General features: G+C 49.8%; 1 protein-coding gene across 1 annotated transcript in view; it reads right to left on the reverse strand.

Moving 5' to 3' along the window:
• Positions 1-473: 473 nt before the first annotated feature.
• heatr1 (HEAT repeat containing 1) overlaps positions 474-20,750 on the reverse strand; it is a 37,526-nt gene continuing 17,249 nt past the window's right edge. Inside the window, exons 28-44 of the mRNA XM_075457664.1 lie at positions 19,125-19,365; positions 18,915-19,043; positions 18,569-18,844; positions 17,323-17,452; positions 17,054-17,226; positions 15,344-15,396; positions 15,148-15,271; positions 13,332-13,774; positions 9,699-9,846; positions 9,452-9,625; positions 7,315-7,449; positions 6,402-6,506; positions 6,159-6,315; positions 5,647-5,801; positions 5,110-5,268; positions 3,967-4,075; positions 474-685 (exon numbers count right to left, since the gene is read on the reverse strand). Coding sequence (XP_075313779.1) covers positions 597-685; positions 3,967-4,075; positions 5,110-5,268; positions 5,647-5,801; positions 6,159-6,315; positions 6,402-6,506; positions 7,315-7,449; positions 9,452-9,625; positions 9,699-9,846; positions 13,332-13,774; positions 15,148-15,271; positions 15,344-15,396; positions 17,054-17,226; positions 17,323-17,452; positions 18,569-18,844; positions 18,915-19,043; positions 19,125-19,365 — 2,800 coding nt within the window. The 3' untranslated portion in view covers positions 474-596. The remainder of the gene's footprint in view (positions 686-3,966; positions 4,076-5,109; positions 5,269-5,646; positions 5,802-6,158; positions 6,316-6,401; positions 6,507-7,314; positions 7,450-9,451; positions 9,626-9,698; positions 9,847-13,331; positions 13,775-15,147; positions 15,272-15,343; positions 15,397-17,053; positions 17,227-17,322; positions 17,453-18,568; positions 18,845-18,914; positions 19,044-19,124; positions 19,366-20,750) is intronic.

Here is a 20,750-nt window from a genome sequence, read left to right on the forward strand (position 1 = left end):
CTCACACTTACCGATGTTGAAGCAGGGGCGCAGATAGGTTTTTGGAACTGGGGGGGAATTCAATATCAACATAAAAACAGTACAAAACACATACAAACACATGAATATGGAAAATGACAAAGTAAACTAGTAAATTTAAATAAAAATGTTTAAAAAAAAAACAATGAAAAAAGAAGCTGCAGCGAGGACAAGGACCTCATGTACATGGAGCGCCTGCTGTACACACTACGCCACGGACCACCCCACATGCTACAGCAGCTGCTAGCTTACAGCTACCTCACAAAGAGGGCGGAGTAGAGCTGCTGCTCAGTCTGAAAACAGAGGCTGTCAGCCGCTGTGCTTATACCAGCAGGTATTTAGACCAAAGTCTGACTCAGAAAACGGTGTTAAGCTGTTAAAAAGGGCAGAATGTGTCTCCTTCAAACAGCCTGAACTGAGCTCCAGATGATTAAACGACACAACCACGCTGACAGAACCAACGTTTATTTATGACAAAACACAAGTGTTCCATCAACAGATGTTTACATGTGTTAATATGGCGTGTTAATATTAATATAATATTATTAATATTTGCAGTTTCTGGCTGTGGTTCATCCTCAGAAGTAGCTCTGCAGCGGCTCTCCCAGGATGTTCTCCATCTCCTGAACGACCTTCTGGACCTGCTGCTCCACCTCCTCACACTCATCTGCAAAACAAACCCACCCTCCATCAGCACCAACAAGGTCACACACAGGAGGCCCGGTCCAGCAGGGTGACCAGAACCTTCCAGCAGGGTGACCAGAACCTTCAGATGAAGCATCTGCAGAATGTTTCCTGAACATCTGGGCTGTGTTCCAAACCGCATACTTCTCCTTCTACTCCTACTAACTTTTTGAGTTAGTATGCGAGTTTGAGTAAGCGAGAAGTTCCCGGATGCATACTAGATTCTCTGAAATGTTGGGTATGCATCATGAGGTTACTACTCATACTCAAACTACCCAAGATGCAACGTAACGTGACGTCGCCGATCGTCATTTCCTGTCAAAACAGCAGTTTCAAGCTAGCTACAACGAGGGTAGGTTCACTTCCTGTTTTCAAAACAAAAGCACCAATTGTATGGTAATGGCTTTCCCTATGATAAAAGGCAACGGGTATTTTATTTTGTGAAAATAACCGGAAGTGCGTTAGCTCACTGCGGCTAGCTTTAGTAGCGCCGAATTCGTGGGAACAAAATTGTAAATAGCCGGTATTTTGTCAGGTTTTCAACACGTTGGGGATCTAAACGACTACTTTCTCACCTGAAAATGTTTCAAATGTTGCTAAAGTTTACAGAGTTTAGAGCTTAAGGGAAATCAGCTTCAGGCCGGCTGATTTCGGCTCGGGCAGGAGCGAAATGCATTGTGGGTAAACGCTCTGCTAAGTAGTATGCAGTATGTAGTATGCAGTATGTAGTGTGCAGTATGTAGTATGTAGTATGCAGTATGTAGTATGCAGTAAGTAGTAAGTAGTAAGTAGTATGCAGTATGTAGTATGTAGTATGCAGTAAGTAGTAAGTAGTATGCAGTATGTAGTATGCAGTAAGTAGTATGCAGTAAGTAGTATGCGGTATGTAGTATGTAGTATGTAGTATGTAGTATATAGTATGCAGTATGCAGTATGTAATATGCAGTATGTAGTATATAGTATGCAGTATGTAGTGTGTAGTATGTAGTATGTAGTATGTAGTATATAGTATACAGTATGCAGTATGCAGTATGTAGTATGTAGTATGTAGTATGCAGTATGCAGTATGTAGTATGCAGTATGTAGTATATAGTATGCAGTATATAGTATGTAGTATGTAGTATGTAGTATATAGTATACAGTATGCAGTATGCAGTATGCAGTATGTAGTATGCAGTATGCAGTATGTAGTATGCAGTATGTAGTATATAGTATGCAGTATGCAGTATGTAGTATGTAGTATGCAGTATGCAGTATGTAGTATGCAGTATGTAGTATATAGTATGCAGTATATAGTATGCAGTATGCAGTATGCAGTATGTAGTATGCAGTATGTAGTATGCAGTATATAGTATGCAGTATGCAGTATGCAGTATGTAGTATGTAGTATGCAGTATGTAGTATGCAGTAAGTAGCATGCGGTATGTAGTATGTAGTATGTAGTATATAGTATGCAGTATATAGTATGCAGTATGCAGTATGTAGTATGTAGTATGCAGTATGTAGTATGTAGTATATAGTATACAGTATGCAGTATGCAGTATGTAGTATGTAGTATGTAGTATGCAGTATGCAGTATGTAGTATATAGTATGCAGTATATAGTATGCAGTATGCAGTATGCAGTATGTAGTATGTAGTATGCAGTAAGTAGTATGCAGTATGTAGTATGCAGTATGTAGTTTGCAGTATGTAGTATGCAGTAAGTAGTATGTAGTATGCAGTAAGTAGCATGCGGTATGTAGTATGCAGTATGTAGTATGCAGTAAGTAGTATGTAGTATGCAGTAAGTAGCATGCGGTATGTAGTATGTAGTATGCAGTATGTAGTATATAGTATGCAGTATGCAGTATGTAATATGCAGTATGTAGTATGTAGTATATAGTATGCAGTATGCAGTATGCAGTATGTAATATGTAGTATATAGTATGTAGTATATAGTATGCAGTATGCAGTAAGTAGTATGCGGTATGTAGTATATAGTATGTAGTATGCAGTATGCAGTATGTAATATGCAGTATGTAGTATGTAGTATATAGTATGCAGTATATAGTATGCAGTATTCAGTATGTAGTATGTAGTATGCAGTATGTAGTATGTAGTATATAGTATACAGTATGCAGTATGCAGTATGTAGTATGTAGTATGCAGTATGTAGTATATAGTATGCAGTATATAGTATGCAGTATGCAGTATGCAGTATGTAGTATGTAGTATGCAGTATGTAGTATGCAGTAAGTAGTATGCAGTATGTAGTATGCAGTAAGTAGTATGCAGTATGTAGTATGCAGTAAGTAGTATGTAGTATGCAGTAAGTAGCATGCGGTATGTAGTATGTAGTATGTAGTATGCAGTATGTAGTATGCAGTATATAGTATGCAGTATGTAGTATATAGTATGCAGTATGCAGTATGTAATATGCAGTATGTAGTATGTAGTATATAGTATGCAGTATGCAGTATGCAGTATGTAATATGTAGTATATAGTATGTAGTATATAGTATGCAGTATGCAGTAAGTAGTATGCGGTATGTAGTATATAGTATGTAGTATGCAGTATGCAGTAAGTAGTATGCGGTATGTAGTATATAGTATGTAGTATGCAGTATGCAGTATGCAGTATGTAATATGCAGTATGTAGTATGTAGTATATAGTATGTAGTATATAGTATGCAGTATGCAGTATGCAGTATGTAGTATGTAGTATATAGTATGTAGTATATAGTATGCAGTATGCAGTATGCAGTATGTAATATGCAGTATGTAGTATGTAGTATATAGTATGTAGTATATAGTATGCAGTATGTAGTATGCAGTATGTAGTATGTAGTATGTAGTATGCAGTATGCAGTATGTAGTATGTAGTATGTAGTATGCAGTATGTAGTATGCAGTATGCAGTATGTAGTATGCAGTATGTAGTATGCAGTATGTAGTATGCAGTATGTAGTATGTAGTATGTAGTATGCAGTATGTAGTATGTAGTATGCAGTATGCGGTTTCGAACACAGCCCTGGAGTTTCAGAGCCACATCCCAGCTGAGTCTCGGGCCTTCTTTCTTTCCTCAGATGATGTTTTCCATCGAGGTCAAAGAAAAGGCAGCAGGAGCTCATTCTATGGACCGCAGTAATTCAGCTTTAAAACATCTTAAACAGGTTTTAACCCCTGAAACGTCCTCGCATTTAAAGACCACATCCCCGAGTTCTGAGATTATTTCCCATCATGCACCTGGTGCAGCAACAACGGCCGACTGTGTGTGCTCTCACCCTCCATGAGTTCAGCCAGGAAGGGGATGGTCTCCGGCAGCAGAACCATGTAGTTCTCCTTCAGTTTGGAGGCCAGCTCCGTCAGCAGCAGCAGGGCGGAGAAGCGCACCTGGGGGGGAGGAGGAAGAAGAGGATGAGGAAGAGGAGGAGCAGAGCAAACAGAAGTAGTTCCTTTATTCACTGATCAGTTGATTGGAGCCTTTAATAATGAACACATGAAATCAAAGGTTCAGCTGCTCTGGACTCTGAATCTTTCCTGGATGTCAGTGAGTTCTGAGCTCTCAGCCTGTTGATGGTTACAGTCTGATGAACCTTTTCCTGTAGCTGGAACACCTGAGAGCCTCGCTGATGGAGAGGACTGAGACTGAGACTCCCAGAGACTCAGTGGAGGAAACACCGAGTTTCATATTCAGAACACAGAACATGTGAAGGCTCCGTCAGACTGGATCTGAGAACCAAACCAGTCTGAACCAGTCTGAACCAGTCTGAACCACAGCCTGAACCACAGCCTGAACCAGCCTGAACCAGCCTGAACCAGCCTGAGCCGGTCCGATCCAGTCTGAACCACAGTCTGCGCCAGTCTCAACCAGTCCGAATCAGTCTGAACCGGCCTGAACCATTCTGAACTGGTCTGAACCAGTCCGATACAGTCTGAACCAGTCCGAATCCGCCTGATCCAGCCTGAACCAGTCCGAATCAGTCTCAACCAGCCTGAACCAGTCCGAATCAGTCTCAACCGGCCTGAACCAGTCTGATCCAGTCTGATCCAGTCTGAACCGGTCTGAACCACAGTCTGATCCAGTCTGAACCGGTCCGAATCAGTCTGAACCATTCTGAACTGGTCTGAACCAGTCCGATACAGTCTGAACCAGTCCGAATCAGCCTGATCCAGCCTGAACCAGTCCGAATCAGTCTCAACCAGCCTGAACCAGTCTGATCCAGTCTGATCCAGTCTGAACCAGCACTGCGTGAGGAAAGGTCGTCCAGATCTTTGAGATCAGTCCAAACATTTTACCTCACAGAGAGTCAACATGATCCTTCCCTCCCTAAAAACAGCTGGAACAGCTGGAACAGCTGGTCCATCCCTGGTACCGGAGCCTGGAGGGACCAGTGTGACAGACGGGGTTAAACAGGTGAGCTCACCTTGGCCTCGCTGTGTCTGGTCTTCAGCAGGATCTGGTAGTTCAGGGTCTTCCACTGAGAGTCGTCGGCCAGCGCCACCGAGAACTGACCCACACAGGGCACCAGGTGCTGGGTCACCCTCTGCTGGTAGAGCTGCTCCCCGCCCAGACGGTTCTCCACCTTCAGAAACAATACAGGGTCAGTGTTGGGTCAGAGCCAGCAGCAGAACCCTGCGGGCGGCGCTCTGCTTATTTAAATAACTGTGGTTATTTAAAAAAAAAAAAAAAATAATAAAAAAAACATTAAAAATAATCATTAATTAATTAATTTACATAAAAAAAACCCACAAAAAAAATAATAAAAAAATTAAAAAACCCATTAAAAATAATAATAAATTTATTAATTTACATTAAAAAGAAATAAAATAAAAATAAAATAAAATAATAATAATAAAAATGTAAAAAAATTTAAAAACCCATTAAAAATAATTTAATAAGTGTTGGGTCAGAGCCAGCAGCAGAACTCTGCCCGGCGGCGCTCTGACGGCGCTCTGCCCACCTGGTCCACCAGCGGGCGCAGCAGGGCGTCGGCCCGCTCCCGGCTCAGGAAGCGCTGCGTGTCGTAGAGGAAGATCTTGCTGAGGCAGTCCAGGACGTACTGGAGCAGCAGGCAGTTCTTCTCCACGGCCCGGCCCGAGGCAAAGAGCGGCTCGTCTGTGGTGGTGATGACATCACGCGGTTAATGTCAAACTCCATTTACTCTCAGAATCAAGTCAAATATAATAAATAAATGTGTTTAATATTAAATCTATATAAAAAAATCTTCATAATTCCCTTTAAATAAACTCAGAAAATATCTTTAAATTCTTTTAAAAAGTCAAATTCACAAAAACATTTCAGATATAAACAAAATTTTATCAAGTTAAACCGATAACGTGTGAAATCTGATAAATAATGAAAGTAAAACATGTTGAATTTAAGAAGAAGAAAAGGTTTCATTAAGTGAAGAAGAGTTGATTTAGTCACATGACATCATCCCCGACGATGAGGACGATGAAGAAGAAGACAGACCTGTGCCGGTCCGTCTCAGCAGGTCGGCCACCGGCTTCACCAGGTTGGCGGTGAACAGCACGAAGAGCCCTTTGAGCCGCTCGGCCACGCGGTCGCACAGCCGGTAGAAGGTCAGCAGCCGCTCGCCGTCGCCGCCGGACTTACTCCAGTCCAAGAGCTGCCGCACACAAACAAAGAGGTTCAGGTACCGTCCGAGGGAGGGAACGCACGCCGGGGGCAGTGATGTCACTGCAGTGATGTCACCTTGAAGAAGAGCGGCCTGAAGGTGACCTCGGACAGCTGCATCACCATGGCGATCAGACAGTCGATCACGGCGCCCTCCACCTGCGACGTCCTCTGCAGGTCGCCCTGAGACGAGAGAGAGAGAAAGAGATAGAGAGAGTCAGCGGCAGCCCAACGGAACCAACCAGACCAAACCGGGCCGGGACCAACGGGACCAACCGGACCAACCGGACCAAAACCGGACCAACTGGACCGGAACCAACCGGACCAAACCGGGCCGGGACCAAACCGGGCCGGGACCAACCGGACCAATTGGACCAACGGGACCAAAACTGGACCAATTGGACCGGAACCAACTGGACCAGGACCAAACCGGATCGGGACCAACCGGACCAATTGGACCGGAACCAACTGGACCAACAGGACCAACCAACCGGACCGGGACCAACGGGACCGGGAAACAAACCAGACCGGGACCAACTGGACCGGGACCAACTGGACCGGGACCAAAACCGGATCGGGACCAACCAGACCAACTGGACCAACGGGACCAAACCGGACCGGGACAAACCAACCGGACCGGGACCAACCAACTGGACCGGGACCAAACCGGATCGGGACCAACCGGACCAATTGGACCGGGACCAATTGGATCGGGACCAACCGGACCAACTGGACCAACAGGACCAACCAACCGGACCGGGACCAACGGGACCGGGACACAAACCAGACCGGGACCAACTGGACCGGGACCAAAACCGGATCGGGACCAACCAGACCAACTGGACCAACGGGACCAAACCGGACCGGGACAAACCAACTGGATCGGGACCAACCGGAACGACTGGACCGGGACCAACCGGACCCAGTCAGAGAGGCAAAAACAACCATAAATAACTGTTGTTTGTTTGTTTGTCTGTAAACAACAACACACCTGGCAGTGTTTGGCCCGGAAGTCCAGAGCAGAGAGGAAGAAGGAGGTGAGCTCTGATTGGTGGAAGCTGAGCTGGTCTCGGTCCATGTGGCTGATGTGCTCCTTCAGGATGCTCATCAGCGCCCCCAGCTGGTCCTGCAAGGGAACAAGCAGAATCTGAGCAAACTGCGGATCAGAACCGAGTTACAAAAAGGTTAAAGGTTAAACAGAACAATTCAGATTGTTTCTGGGTTTATTTCATGTTTTAAGGCTGGAAACACTAAAAACACAATTTTCTGAGGTCCTGTTGAGATGCATGAGACGGGCTTTGGTCCAAATACCTGTTGGTAGGCTGTGAGTGGGCGGGGCTTACCAGAGGAGGCGGAGTCAACTTAAGGAGTGACGTACTTTAGAAATGAAAATCAGAACGGCTCGTTAGATGAGGAACTTTCAGACAAAGGGGAACTAAATAAATACCAGACTTCAGACGCCCTGATATATGCTCCCAGGAACAGGAAGAAGGAGTTTTACACTTCAGACGCCCTGATATATGCTCCTAGGAACAGGAAGAAGGAGTTTTACACTTCAGACGCCCTGATATATGCTCCCAGGAACAGGAAGAAGGAGTTTTACACCTCAGACGCCCTGATATATGCTCCCAGGAACAGGAAGAAGGAGTTTTACACTTCAGACGCCCTGATATATGCTCCTAGGAACAGGAAGAAGGAGTTTTACACCTCAGACGCCCTGATATATGCTCCTAGGAACAGGAAGAAGGAGTTTTACACTTCAGACGCCCTGATATATGCTCCCAGGAACAGGAAGAAGGAGTTTTACACCTCAGACGCCCTGATATATGCTCCTAGGAACAGGAAGAAGGAGTTTTACACCTCAGACGCCCTGATATATGCTCCTAGGAACAGGAAGAAGGAGTTTTACACCTCAGACGCCCTGATATATGCTCCTAGGAACAGGAAGAAGGAGTTTTACACTTCAGACGCCCTGATATATGCTCCCAGGAACAGGAAGAAGGAGTTTTACACTTCAGACGCCCTGATATATGCTCCCAGGAACAGGAAGAAGGAGTTTTACACCTCAGACGCCCTGATATATGCTCCCAGGAACAGGAAGAAGGAGTTTTACACCTCAGACGCCCTGATATATGCTCCCAAGAACAGGAAGAAGGAGTTTTACACCTCAGACACCCTGATATATGCTCCCAGGAACAGGAAGAAGGAGTTTTACTGAATATGGAAGCTTTAAAGCTGCAGTCTGCAACTCTTTTTCAAGCATAATGCCTGGAACTGTCCGGGGATTCTGAAAGTAGTACATTAAATACCCCAATACAAAAAAAAAAAAGAGTTCTCTAGGTCCCCTATATATCCCGCTAGGTCCCTCCAAAGCCAGCAGGTTTGTTTACAAAATTGCAGACCGGACCGGTAAAAGGTAACCAATCAGGTTTACGAGCTGGGCTCTGCTGCCTGTCAATCACCGATTGTGCACGCGCGATACAAGGTAGGCTCGTCCCCACGCTTATTTATCTGGACTATTGAAATTCATTACGGGCTGGTCTACTTACTGTGTCTTCCATGATCGCAAATGACAGGTGAGTTGATGAATGAGGAGTCGTGTAGGCGCATCTGGCGTGCACGAGTTCTCATGTGTTTTGAAGGGGCGGGACAGGAAGTTGAATAACTTTTTATTTTTCGGTTAAAAAATAAGCATTTCTTGCATTTTGCGACTACGGAGGTCACCGTTTTCAACTTCAAGCGTTCTGATAGATCATGTAAACTCTTAAAATGCCAAAAATTAGGACTTTACGTATGACAACAACAAATCTTGCAGACTGCAGCTTTAAATGCTCTACAAAGTATTTTTGTCTGTAATTGAATTCTTTGAAGAGGTAGAAACTGAATCCTGGTTACTGGATTCATACATAAGATCGCTGAAGGAAGCTGTTGAACTGCATTATGGGTAACGGAGTCCTTAATGTAAACATGTTTTTAAACAACGCTCCCGGTCAACTGAGACTCAATGAAGAAGAAACCGATTCCTCCAGGATGCGCCGCCCTGACGGTTACCTGTTAAACAGTTACCTGTTAAACGGTTACCTGTTAAAGGGTTCCCTGAGCTCAGCAGCTTTAATGACTCCACCCACCTTCTTTTCCACCACCATGCTGCTGTAGCACCTGGTGAGGGTGGGCAGCAGGACCCTGGGGGGCAGCTTGGTGGCCAGGGTGCTCCTCAGGGAGGCGAGACGAAGGCCGAGCTGGGCGGCGGAGGAAGAGGAGGCCGAAGAGCAGGTCTCTACGTGCCGAGTGACCCGACACACCTGCAGGGACAGGAAGAGTGAGGCGAGGCTGCCGATTGGCTGCAACACACCGAGCTGCAGACGGCCGAGCTACCTGTGAGGTGGCGTCCTGCAGGTACGGGCTGATGAAGTGAGGCAGCGTCTCTGTGACGCGCTGCAGGGCCGTGACGGCGCTCAGCAGGTAGATCTCATTGTTCAGCTCCTTCCTGTCTGTGAGCGCCTGCAGGACGGCTGGCATCAACCTGGGGGACAGAGACAGGGACAGGTGGGTCAGAGACAGGGTCAGGTGGGTCAGAGACAGGGTCAGGTGGGTCAGAGACAGGGACAGGTGGGACAGAGACAGGGACAGGTGGGTCAGAGACAGGGACAGGTGGGTCAGAGACAGGGACAGGTGGGTCAGAGACAGGGTCAGGTGGGTCAGAGACAGGGACAGGTGGGTCAGAGACAGGGACAGGTGGGTCAGAGACAGGGACAGGTGGGTCAGAGACAGGTGGGACAGAGACAGGGACAGGTGGGTCAGAGACAGGGACAGGTGGGTCAGAGACAGGGACAGGTGGGACAGAGACAGGGACAGGTGGGTCAGAGACAGGTGGGACAGAGACAGGGACAGGTGGGACAGAGACAGGGACAGGTGGGTCAGAGACAGGGACAGGTGGGTCAGAGACAGGTGGGACAGAGACAGGGACAGGTGGGTCAGAGACAGGGTCAGGTGGGTCAGAGACAGGGTCAGGTGGGTCAGAGACAGGGACAGGTGGGACAGGGACAGGTACAGGTGGGTCAGAGACAGGGACAGGTGGGTCAGAGACAGGGTCAGGTGGGTCAGAGACAGGGACAGGTGGGACAGGGACAGGTACAGGTGGGTCAGAGACAGGGACAGGTGGGTCAGAGACAGGGACAGGTGGGACAGGGACAGGTACAGGTGGGTCAGAGACAGGGACAGGTGGGTCAGAGACAGGGACAGGTGGGTCAGAGACAGGGTCAGGTGGGTCAGAGACAGGGTCAGGTGGGTCAGAGACAGGGACAGGTGGGACAGGGACAGGTACAGGTGGGTCAGAGACAGGGACAGGTGGGTCAGAGACAGGGACAGGTGGGTCAGAGACAGGGTCAGGTGGGTCAGAGACAGGGTCAGAGACAGGGACAGGTGGGTCAGAGACAGGGACAGGTGGGACAGGGACAGGTACAGGTGGGACAGAGACAGGGACAGGTGGGTCAGAGACAGGTACAGGTGGGACAGAGACAGGGACAGGTGGGTCAGAGACAGGGTCAGGTGGGACAGAGACAGGGACAGGTGGGTCAGGGACAGGTACAGGTGGGACAGAGACAGGGTCAGGTGGGTCAGAGACAGGGACAGGTGGGTCAGAGACAGGGACAGGTGGGTCAGAGACAGGGACAGGTGGGACAGAGACAGGGTCAGAGACAGGGTCAGGTGGGACAGAGACAGGGACAGGTGGGTCAGAGACAGGGTCAGAGACAGGGACAGGTGGGACAGAGACAGGGACAGGTGGGTCAGGGACAGGTACAGGTGGGACAGAGACAAGGTCAGGTGGGACAGAGACAGGGACAGGTGGGACAGGGACAGGTACAGGTGGGACAGAGACAGGGACAGGTGGGACAGAGACAGGGACAGGTGGGACAGAGACAAGGTCAGGTGGGACAGAGACAGGGACAGGTGGGACAGAGACAGGTACAGGTGGGTCAGAGACAGGGACAGGTGGGTCAGAGACAGGGTCAGGTGGGTCAGAGACAGGGTCAGAGACAGGGACAGGTGGGTCAGAGACAGGGACAGGTGGGACAGAGACAGGGTCAGGTGGGTCAGAGACAGGGTCAGGTGGGTCAGAGACAGGGTCAGAGACAGGGACAGGTGGGTCAGAGACAGGGACAGGTGGGACAGGGACAGGTACAGGTGGGACAGAGACAGGGACAGGTGGGTCAGAGACAGGTACAGGTGGGACAGAGACAGGGACAGGTGGGTCAGAGACAGGGTCAGGTGGGACAGAGACAGGGACAGGTGGGTCAGGGACAGGTACAGGTGGGACAGAGACAGGGTCAGGTGGGACAGAGACAGGGACAGGTGGGTCAGAGACAGGGACAGGTGGGTCAGAGACAGGGACAGGTGGGTCAGAGACAGGGTCAGAGACAGGGTCAGGTGGGACAGAGACAGGGACAGGTGGGTCAGAGACAGGGTCAGAGACAGGGACAGGTGGGACAGAGACAGGGACAGGTGGGTCAGGGACAGGTACAGGTGGGACAGAGACAGGGACAGGTGGGACAGAGACAGGGACAGGTGGGACAGAGACAAGGTCAGGTGGGACAGAGACAGGGACAGGTGGGACAGAGACAGGGACAGGTGGGACAGAGACAAGGTCAGGTGGGACAGAGACAGGGACAGGTGGGACAGGGACAGGTGGGTCAGAGACAGGGTCAGGTGGGACAGAGACAGGTACAGGTGGGACAGAGACAGGGACAGGTGGGACAGAGACAAGGTCAGGTGGGACAGAGACAGGGACAGGTGGGACAGGGTCAGGTGGGACAGAGACAGGGACAGGTGGGACAGAGACAGGGACAGGTGGGACAGAGACAGGGACAGGTGGGACAGAGACAAGGTCAGGTGGGACAGAGACAGGGACAGGTGGGACAGGGACAGGTGGGTCAGAGACAGGGTCAGGTGGGACAGAGACAGGGACAGGTGGGTCAGGGACAGGGTCAGGTGGGTCAGAGACAGGGACAGGTGGGACAGAGACAGGGACAGGTGGGTCAGAGACAAGGTCAGGTGGGACAGAGACAGGGACAGGTGGGTCAGGGACAGGTACAGGTGGGACAGAGACAGGGACAGGTGGGACAGAGACAGGGACAGGTGGGTCAGAGACAGGGACAGGTGGGACAGAGACAGGGTCAGGTGGGACAGAGACAGGGACAGGTGGGACAGGGACAGGTGGGTCAGAGACAGGGACAGGTGGGTCAGAGACAGGGACAGGTGGGACAGAGGCAGGGTCAGGTGGGACAGAGACAGGGACAGGTGGGTCAGGGACAGGGTCAGGTGGGTCAGAGACAGGGACAGGTGGGACAGAGACAGGGACAGGTGGGTCAGAGACAAGGTCAGGTGGGACAGAGACAGGGACAGGTGGGTCAGGGACAGGTACAGGTGGGACAGAGACAGGGACAGGTGGGACAGAGACAGGGTCAGGTGGGACAGAGACAGGGACAGGTGGGACAGAGACAGGTACAGGTGGGACAGAGACAGGGACAGGTGGGACAGAGACAGGGTCAGGTGGGACAGAGACAGGGACAGGTGGGTCAGAGACAGGGACAGGTGGGACAGAGACAGGGACAGGTGGGTCAGAGACAGGGACAGGTGGGTCAGAGACAGGGACAGGTGGGACAGAGACAGGGACAGGTGGGTCAGAGACAGGTGGGTCAGAGACGGGGACAGGTGGGACAGAGACAGGGACAGGTGGGTCAGAGACAGGGACAGGTGGGTCAGAGACAGGGACAGGTGGGTCAGAGACAAGGTCAGGTGGGTCAGAGACAAGGTCAGGTGGGACAGAGACAGGGACAGGTGGGTCAGGGACAGGGTCAGGTGGGTCAGAGACAGGGTCAGGTGGGACAGGGACAGGGTCAGGTGGGACAGAGACAGGGACAGGTGGGTCAGGGACAGGGACAGGTGGGACAGAGACAGGGACAGGTGGGACAGGGACAGGGTCAGGTGACCTGCAGGTGGCGTACACACCTGGGTAGCTGAGGGATGGCGAGCGCCTTCAGCGTGCTGACTACCTCGGCGATGCAGAGCAGAGCGCTGCCCACCACGTTCTTCTCCTCCTCCGTCGCCGTGACGATCTCCACCGCCGCCAGCAGGACGGGGACGAACGCCTCCTGGTGGGCGGAGCCGAAGCTGCGACAGAGGAGCTTCAGGCTGTAGAGCGCCGTCTGCCGGTTGATGGCCTGCTCCGCCCCCTCCTCCTCCGAAACCTTTCCGTGGCCTTTACCCACGATGCTCAGCAGGTCGCCGCTCAGCTGCAGCAGCGCCGCCACCTGCTGCTCCTCCCACTGCGTCCTGTGCTGCAGCTTGTTGTTCAGCAGCTCCAGGGCCTTCCTCCGGACCGACGCCAGCTGGTTGCCCATCAGGCCCCTCATCACCGGGATGAAGGTGTCGGTGGGCAGCAAGGCGTTCACCTGGAGGCAGAAAGTTCCATCAGCTCAGATCAGCTCAGAGGATCACTGCCACAGGTGGGTAGTAACCAGTTACAGTTACTGGAGTAAGTTTTTAAACATTATACTTCTAGGAGTAGTTTTAAATCTCTATACTTTTTACTTTTACTTGAGTAGATGTGTGCAGCAGAAACTGTCCTCTTACTCCGCTACATTAGGCTACAATGAGCTGGTTACTTTTCTTCTTACCTCTTTGGTATTCTATGCCTCATTATTTTTATCCCCCCGCGTACGCCTCATTTTAATGTTTTATTCTGACTGAGGCTGTGTTCAGAAACCGCCTCCTACTCCTACTAACTTTAACTTTTTTAAGTTCCCGGATGCATACTAGATTCTCCGAAATGTTGGGTATGCATCATGAGGTTACTACTCATACTCAAACTACCCAAGATGCAACGTAACGTGACGTCGCCGATCGCCATTTCCTGTCAAAACGTTTCAAGTTTCAAGCTAGCTACAACGAGGGTAGGTTCACTTCCCGTTTTCAAAAAAAAAAAGCACCAATTGTATCGTAATGGCTTTCCCTATGATAAAAGGCAACGGGTATTTTATTTTGTGAAAATAACAGGAAGTGCGTTAGCTCACTGCGGCTAGCTTTAGTAGCGCTGAATTTGTGGGAACCAAATTGTAAACAGCCGGAATTTTGTCAGGTTTTCAACACGTTGGGGATCTAAACGACTACTTTCTCACCTGAAAATGTTTCAAATGTTGCTAAAGTTTACAGAGTTTAGAGCTTAAGAGAAATCAGCTTCAGGCCGGCTGATTTCGGCTCGGGCAGGAGCGAAATGCATTGTGGGTAAACGCTCTGCATACTGTCTGATCGATCAGTATGTAGAATGCGGTTTCGAACACAGCCAGAGATTTCCGCTAAAGGCTCTACCACCTGACTGTGTTCCACCAATCAGACGCAGCCGTGCGGTCTGGTCACGTGACCATACTCAATCTCAGCGGCTGGACGGAACCAACGGTGGGAAATGAAGACGCAGACGAGGCCTCATACTGAAAGCATGTTTACCTTACAAAGAGTGAGAAACAGCAGCTACATTATGTGTCTTCTGTGTCAACCAAAACAAACGCACATTTCAGCAGAAACTCAACATCTAACTTGAGGAAACATGTAGCGCTAAGTTTCCTAAACTCGTTTTTTCCCCCATGGATAGATGAATGTTTGTTTTTAGGTTACATATGGGTTACATATGTTTTCTTTGATCTTAGATCTTTCCTGTTCCCTGAGCAACAGTCACACATTTAACCAAACGGAGGAGCTGAGCGCCGTCCTCCATCTTTACAAAGTGACTCCTCCCACTGAGCGAAGCCCCGACCCCGAACAGACTCACCTTGTCCAGGACATCATAGGCCTTGTTGAGCAGAACTCTCCAGAACTTGGCGGTGGGTTTGTCGGCGTTCTCCTCCACGCAGCGAGCCACGCCGTGGATGTAGCGCAGGACTTCCTCCAGCAGCCTGAAACGCACACAAACACGTTCACACATGCACGTCTAACGCTCGCACGGCCGCCGTTCTGCCGCCACTCACCTCTGCTGCAGCTGCTGAAGGGACGCGTCAGCGCCGTCACCGCCGTCTGCGACCTGAAACACACGTTTAAACCTCGTTTAAACATCGTTTACACGCAGACCGGCTGCTTCACCGCCTCCTCGTCCACCTGACGGTTCTCAACTCAACTTTATTTTATAAAGCCCTTTAAAACAAAGTGCATGAATAACAACACAAAATATAAGACATAAAACATAAGAACAATATAAAAACAATAATAAACAATAACAGAAACAGAGTCTCTTAAAATGGGTTTTAAGATGAGTTTTAAAAATGGACAGTGATGGGTTTGTCTTATGTGAAATGGGATGTCGTTCCACAGTTTAGGACCAGCAGCGGAAAAGGCTCCGTCTCCTCTGAGCCTCCGTTTAGCCTTCGGTACCTCCAGCTGATCAGCTGACCCGAGACACCGGGCAGGAGCAGAAGGATGGAGCAGCTCAGAGAGGTAAGGCGGGGCCGTTTAAAGATTTAAAAACAAATAAAATGGACTCTGAAATGCACAGGCAGCCAGTGGAGGGAGGCTAAAATGGGAGTGATGCGCTCCCTCTCACGTGTTCCAGTTAGGAGGCGAGCGGCAGCATTTTGGACCAACTGGAGACGTGCGAGGGAGGACTGGCTGACTCCAGTAATCCAGCCGAGATGTGATGAAGGCGTGGATTACTGTTTCAAAGTGCGTGTGTGCGAGGAAGGGCTTCACCTTCGCCAGCTGCCTAAGATACAAAAAGCTGGACTTCACTGTTGTCCAAGTTAAAGGGATAGTTTGCCTCTTCTGACATGAAGCTGTGTAACATCCCATATCAGCAACATCATTTATGAACATCTTCTTACCCCCTGCTGCGTCCTGTGAGCAGAGTTCCAGCCTCGTTTTGGTGCTGATGAAGGTAGTCCGGCTAGTTGGCTGGGGCTTAAAAAATAAAGCGTTTTGCTTCTCAGAACAATATGCGTTCAACAGAGTAATACATTTGCATCACAAAATGGTTCTCCAGGAAAAAGTCAGACCTCACAATCTCTTGGCCCTATTTTCTCTCCCTTCGTATCACTGCCTGCTGTGCAGACCGAGCAGCAAACACTGTAACAGGCGCGGCTGTCTGCAGGCGGCAGCAGGCAGTGATATGAAGGGAGAGAAAATAGGGCCAAGAGATTGTGAGGTCTGACTTTTTCCTGGAGAACGATTTTGTGATGCAAATGTATTACTCTGTTGAACGCATATTGTTCTGAGAAGCAAAACACTTTATTTTTTAAACCCCAACCCCATGTTCATAAATGATGTTGCTGATATGGGATGTCATACAGCTTCATGTCAAAAGAGGCGAACTATCCCTTTAAAATCACTGTCCATCTTAAAACCCAAGTTTGTGACTGTTGGCTTCCTGTATCGCACCAAGGGGCCCAAGTCAACAGGAGGGGGTTCACAAGAGCCACTGGGACCAAACACCAGCACTTGTGTCTTATTCTCGTTGAATTTTAAAAAGTTTAAGGACATCCAGGCTTTAATGTCTTCAAGACATAACAGAAGTGGTTTCAGAGAGAAAGAATCCTTCTTCCTTAGGGGCACATAGATCTGGCTGTCATCAGCATAGCAATGGAAAGAGATACCATGCTTTCTGAGGATGGAACCCAGGGGCAGGAGGTACAGTGAGAAGAGCAGGGGCCCTAAAATTGAACCCTGTGGAACCCCATATTCTGCCCCACCTTCTGGATGAAGCGGGTGGAGCCGAGCAGCTGCGCCATGAAGCAGACGCAGAGGAACTTGAAGTGCCGCAGCTCTTTGGCGCTGTGAGCCTCCACGCTGAAGATCAGCTCCTCCGCCCTCTCCTCCTCGTCCTTCTTGGCGGCTCGGCGGCCGGCGGGACGCTTTGCGGCGGCTGCAGAGGACGGAAGAAACCCACCGGTTATTTCTCTGGCGTCTGAAACGTGGAACCAAGCCGGCCGACGGCCACCAAACGTCCCGTTGGACTCACCGTCGTCTTTGTCGTCCGGCAGCTGTAGCAGGAAGTTCAGGATGTTCACCAGGGAGGTCAGCTGATCGCCCACGCCGAACTGACAGCTCAGAGAAATCCAGAAGTCCACGTCTCGCTCCAGAGCCGCGTCCTGCACGCACAACACACGTGAACACACGCAGAACACACGCAGAACACACGCACAACACACGCAGAACACACACGTGAACACATGTGAACACACGCAGAACACACGTGAACACACGCAGAACACACGTGAACACACGCAGAACACACGTGAACACACGTGAACACCCGCAGAACACACCCGCAGAACACACCCGCAGAACACACGCAGAACACACGCAGAACACACACGTGAACACACGCAGAACACACGCAGAACACACGTGAACACACGCAGAACACACGTGAACACACGCAGAACACACGTGAACACATGCAGAACACACGCAGAACACACGCAAAACACACGTGAACACACGCAGAACACACGCAAAACACACGTGAACACACGCAAAACACACGCAGAACACACGCAGAACACACATGAACACACGCAGAACACACGTGAACACACGCAGAACACACGCAGAACACACATGAACACACGCAGAACACACGCAGAACACACGCAAAACACACGTGAACACACGCAAAACACACGTGAACACACGCAGAACACACGCAGAACACACATGAACACACGCAGAACACACGTGAACACACGCAGAACACACGCAGAACACACATGAACACACGCAGAACACACGTAAACACATGTGAACACCTCACACACACGTGAACACACGCAGAACACACGTGAACACCTCACACACACGTGAACACACGCAGAACACACGTGAACACCTCACACACACGCAGAACACACGTGAACACCTCACACACACTTGAACACACGCAGAACACACGTGAACACACGTGAACACACGCAGAACACACGTGAACACACGCAGAACACACGTAGAACACACGCAGAACACACGTGAACACACGCAGAACACACGTGAACACACGCAGAACACACGCAGAACACACGTGAACACCTCACATACACGTGAACACACGCAGAACACACACAGAACACACGCAAACACACGTGAACACCTCACATACACGTGAACACACGTGAACACCTCACACACACGTGAACACCTCACACACACGTGAACACCTCACACACGGCCTGAAACAGCTCAGAGGACGGGGAGGAAACGGCGCTCACCCTCTCGCTGGTGACGCCTGCGCTCTGCGTGGCGGCCTGCGTGGCGGTCTGCGTGGCGGTCTGCGTGGCGATCTGCGTGGCGTGCAGCTTAAACAGCAGCAGCATCAACACCCACAGGAAGTGGGCGGGGCCCAGCGTGGCCACCAGCTGGCTGAGGATAGGCAGGCGCCGGTGCTCAGGCACGTGAGGCAGCGCGTCGGTAAAGACGTGCATTATCCTGGTCACCACGGCGACCACGTGGGCGGAGGAGGAGGAGTCATCAGAGAGACGGTGGGCCTGAAAGGAGGAGCTCAGGGTCATGATGATGATGATGATTAAAGAGCTGGTGGGCGTGTCGCCGTCTCACCTGGATCAGCGCAGGAATGACCATCTGCACCGTCTTGTCGATGACCCTGAAGCTGTAGACGTCGTCCAGGCGCATGATGTTGGCGCCCATGAAGGTGAAGATGGGCATGATGTTGAGCAGCACCTTCTCCTGGAGGAGCAGAAGCAGCACGTCGGTCATTACCTTCGGTTCTAAACTCACCGATAGATCCATCAGAGGACGAGGACTCACGGGGAAGATGGCGGCGGCCGTGCCCAGCAGCAGCAGAGCGTGGTGGTGAGTCTGCGGCGTGTCCGACGCTCTGATGCACTGAACCACCAGCTCCACGCTGAACTTGTCTTCGTCCAGGACGTCTGCAGCCGCCGCGCCGCCGTCGGGCGCCGCCCTGAGGCAGATGTTGAGCAGACAGCTGAGCAGCAGCTGCTTGGTGTACTCCATGTCGGCGTGGTCGGCCGCGTTCGGCTCCAGACTCCTGAGGACGAGAAGGAAGCCGGGGTCAGAGGTCGGCCTGCAGGAATCTAGCCTTCAGGAATCTAGTCTTCGGGAATCTAGCCTTAAAGCGATACTCCGGAGTAAATTCAACCTGGGGTCATTTGAACGGTGATATCCAGCCAAGTAGCCCACCCGCAGTTTTTTCGATATTGGCTGAACATCAGCTGAGTTACTGAGTTATCCCGAATAGCTTCGTACAAGGGTTAATGGATCCAGGTCCGTATCTCCAAAATTACCACACTAAAATCACATGCCATGACACCAAACTTCCACAGTAGTACAAATATGGTCTGTACTCACAAAGCGATGCATTTGGAAGTTTGAAAATAGTCCAGGAGTTTATTATTATCAACACAAGCCTGATAGCTTCTCTGCAGCTAAAGCTATGTCGACGCCGGGAGCTTCAAAGTAAGATGAGGGTTGATCTACTACTGTAGACAACAAAGTATATGCTATATTCTACATGTTTTTTTATGAATTTTTGTGTTGTGGAGTTGTGAATTTATTTTATCAATGGAGAAATTGAGCAGCCTTGCTTTGTTGTCTACAGTAGTAGATCAACCCTCATCTTACTTTGAAGCTCCCGGCGCCTTGGAGTGACGTCGACATAGCTTTAGCTGCAGAGAAGCTATCAGGCTTGTGTTGATAATAATAAACTCCTGGACTATTTTCAAACTTCCAAATGCATCGCTTTGTGAGTACAGACCATATTTGTACTACTGTAGAAGTTTGGTGTCATGGCATGTGATTTTAGTGTGGTAATTTTGGAGATACGGACCTGGATCCATTAACCCTTGTACGAAGCTATTCGGGATAACTCAGTAACTCAGCTGATGTTCAGCCAATATCGAAAAAACTGCGGGTGGGCTACTTGGCTGGATATCACGGTTCAAATGACCCCAGGTTGAATTTACTCCGGAGTATCGCTTTAAGGGATCTAGTCTTCAGGAATCTAATCTTCGGGAATCTAGCCTTCGGGAATATAGCCTTCGGGAATATAGTCTTCAGGAATATAGTCTTCAGGAATCTAGCCTTCGGGAATCTAGCCTTCGGGAATCTAGCCTTCAGGAATCTAGTCTTCGGGAATCTAGCCTTCGGGAATATAGCCTTCGGGAATCTAGTCTTCGGGAATCTAGCCTTCGGGAATCTAGCCTTAAGGGATCTAGTCTTCAGGAATCTAGCCTTCAGGAATCTAGCCTTCAGGAATCTAGCCTTCAGGAATCTAGTCTTCGGGAATCTAGCCTTCGGGAATATAGCCTTCGGGAATCTAGTCTTCGGGAATCTAGCCTTCGGGAATCTAGCCTTAAGGGATCTAGTCTTCAGGAATCTAGCCTTCAGGAATCTAGCCTTCAGGAATCTAGCCTT

Source organism: Odontesthes bonariensis, chromosome 23, assembly GCF_027942865.1.
Source record: "Odontesthes bonariensis isolate fOdoBon6 chromosome 23, fOdoBon6.hap1, whole genome shotgun sequence".
Taxonomy (NCBI): domain Eukaryota; kingdom Metazoa; phylum Chordata; class Actinopteri; order Atheriniformes; family Atherinopsidae; genus Odontesthes; species Odontesthes bonariensis.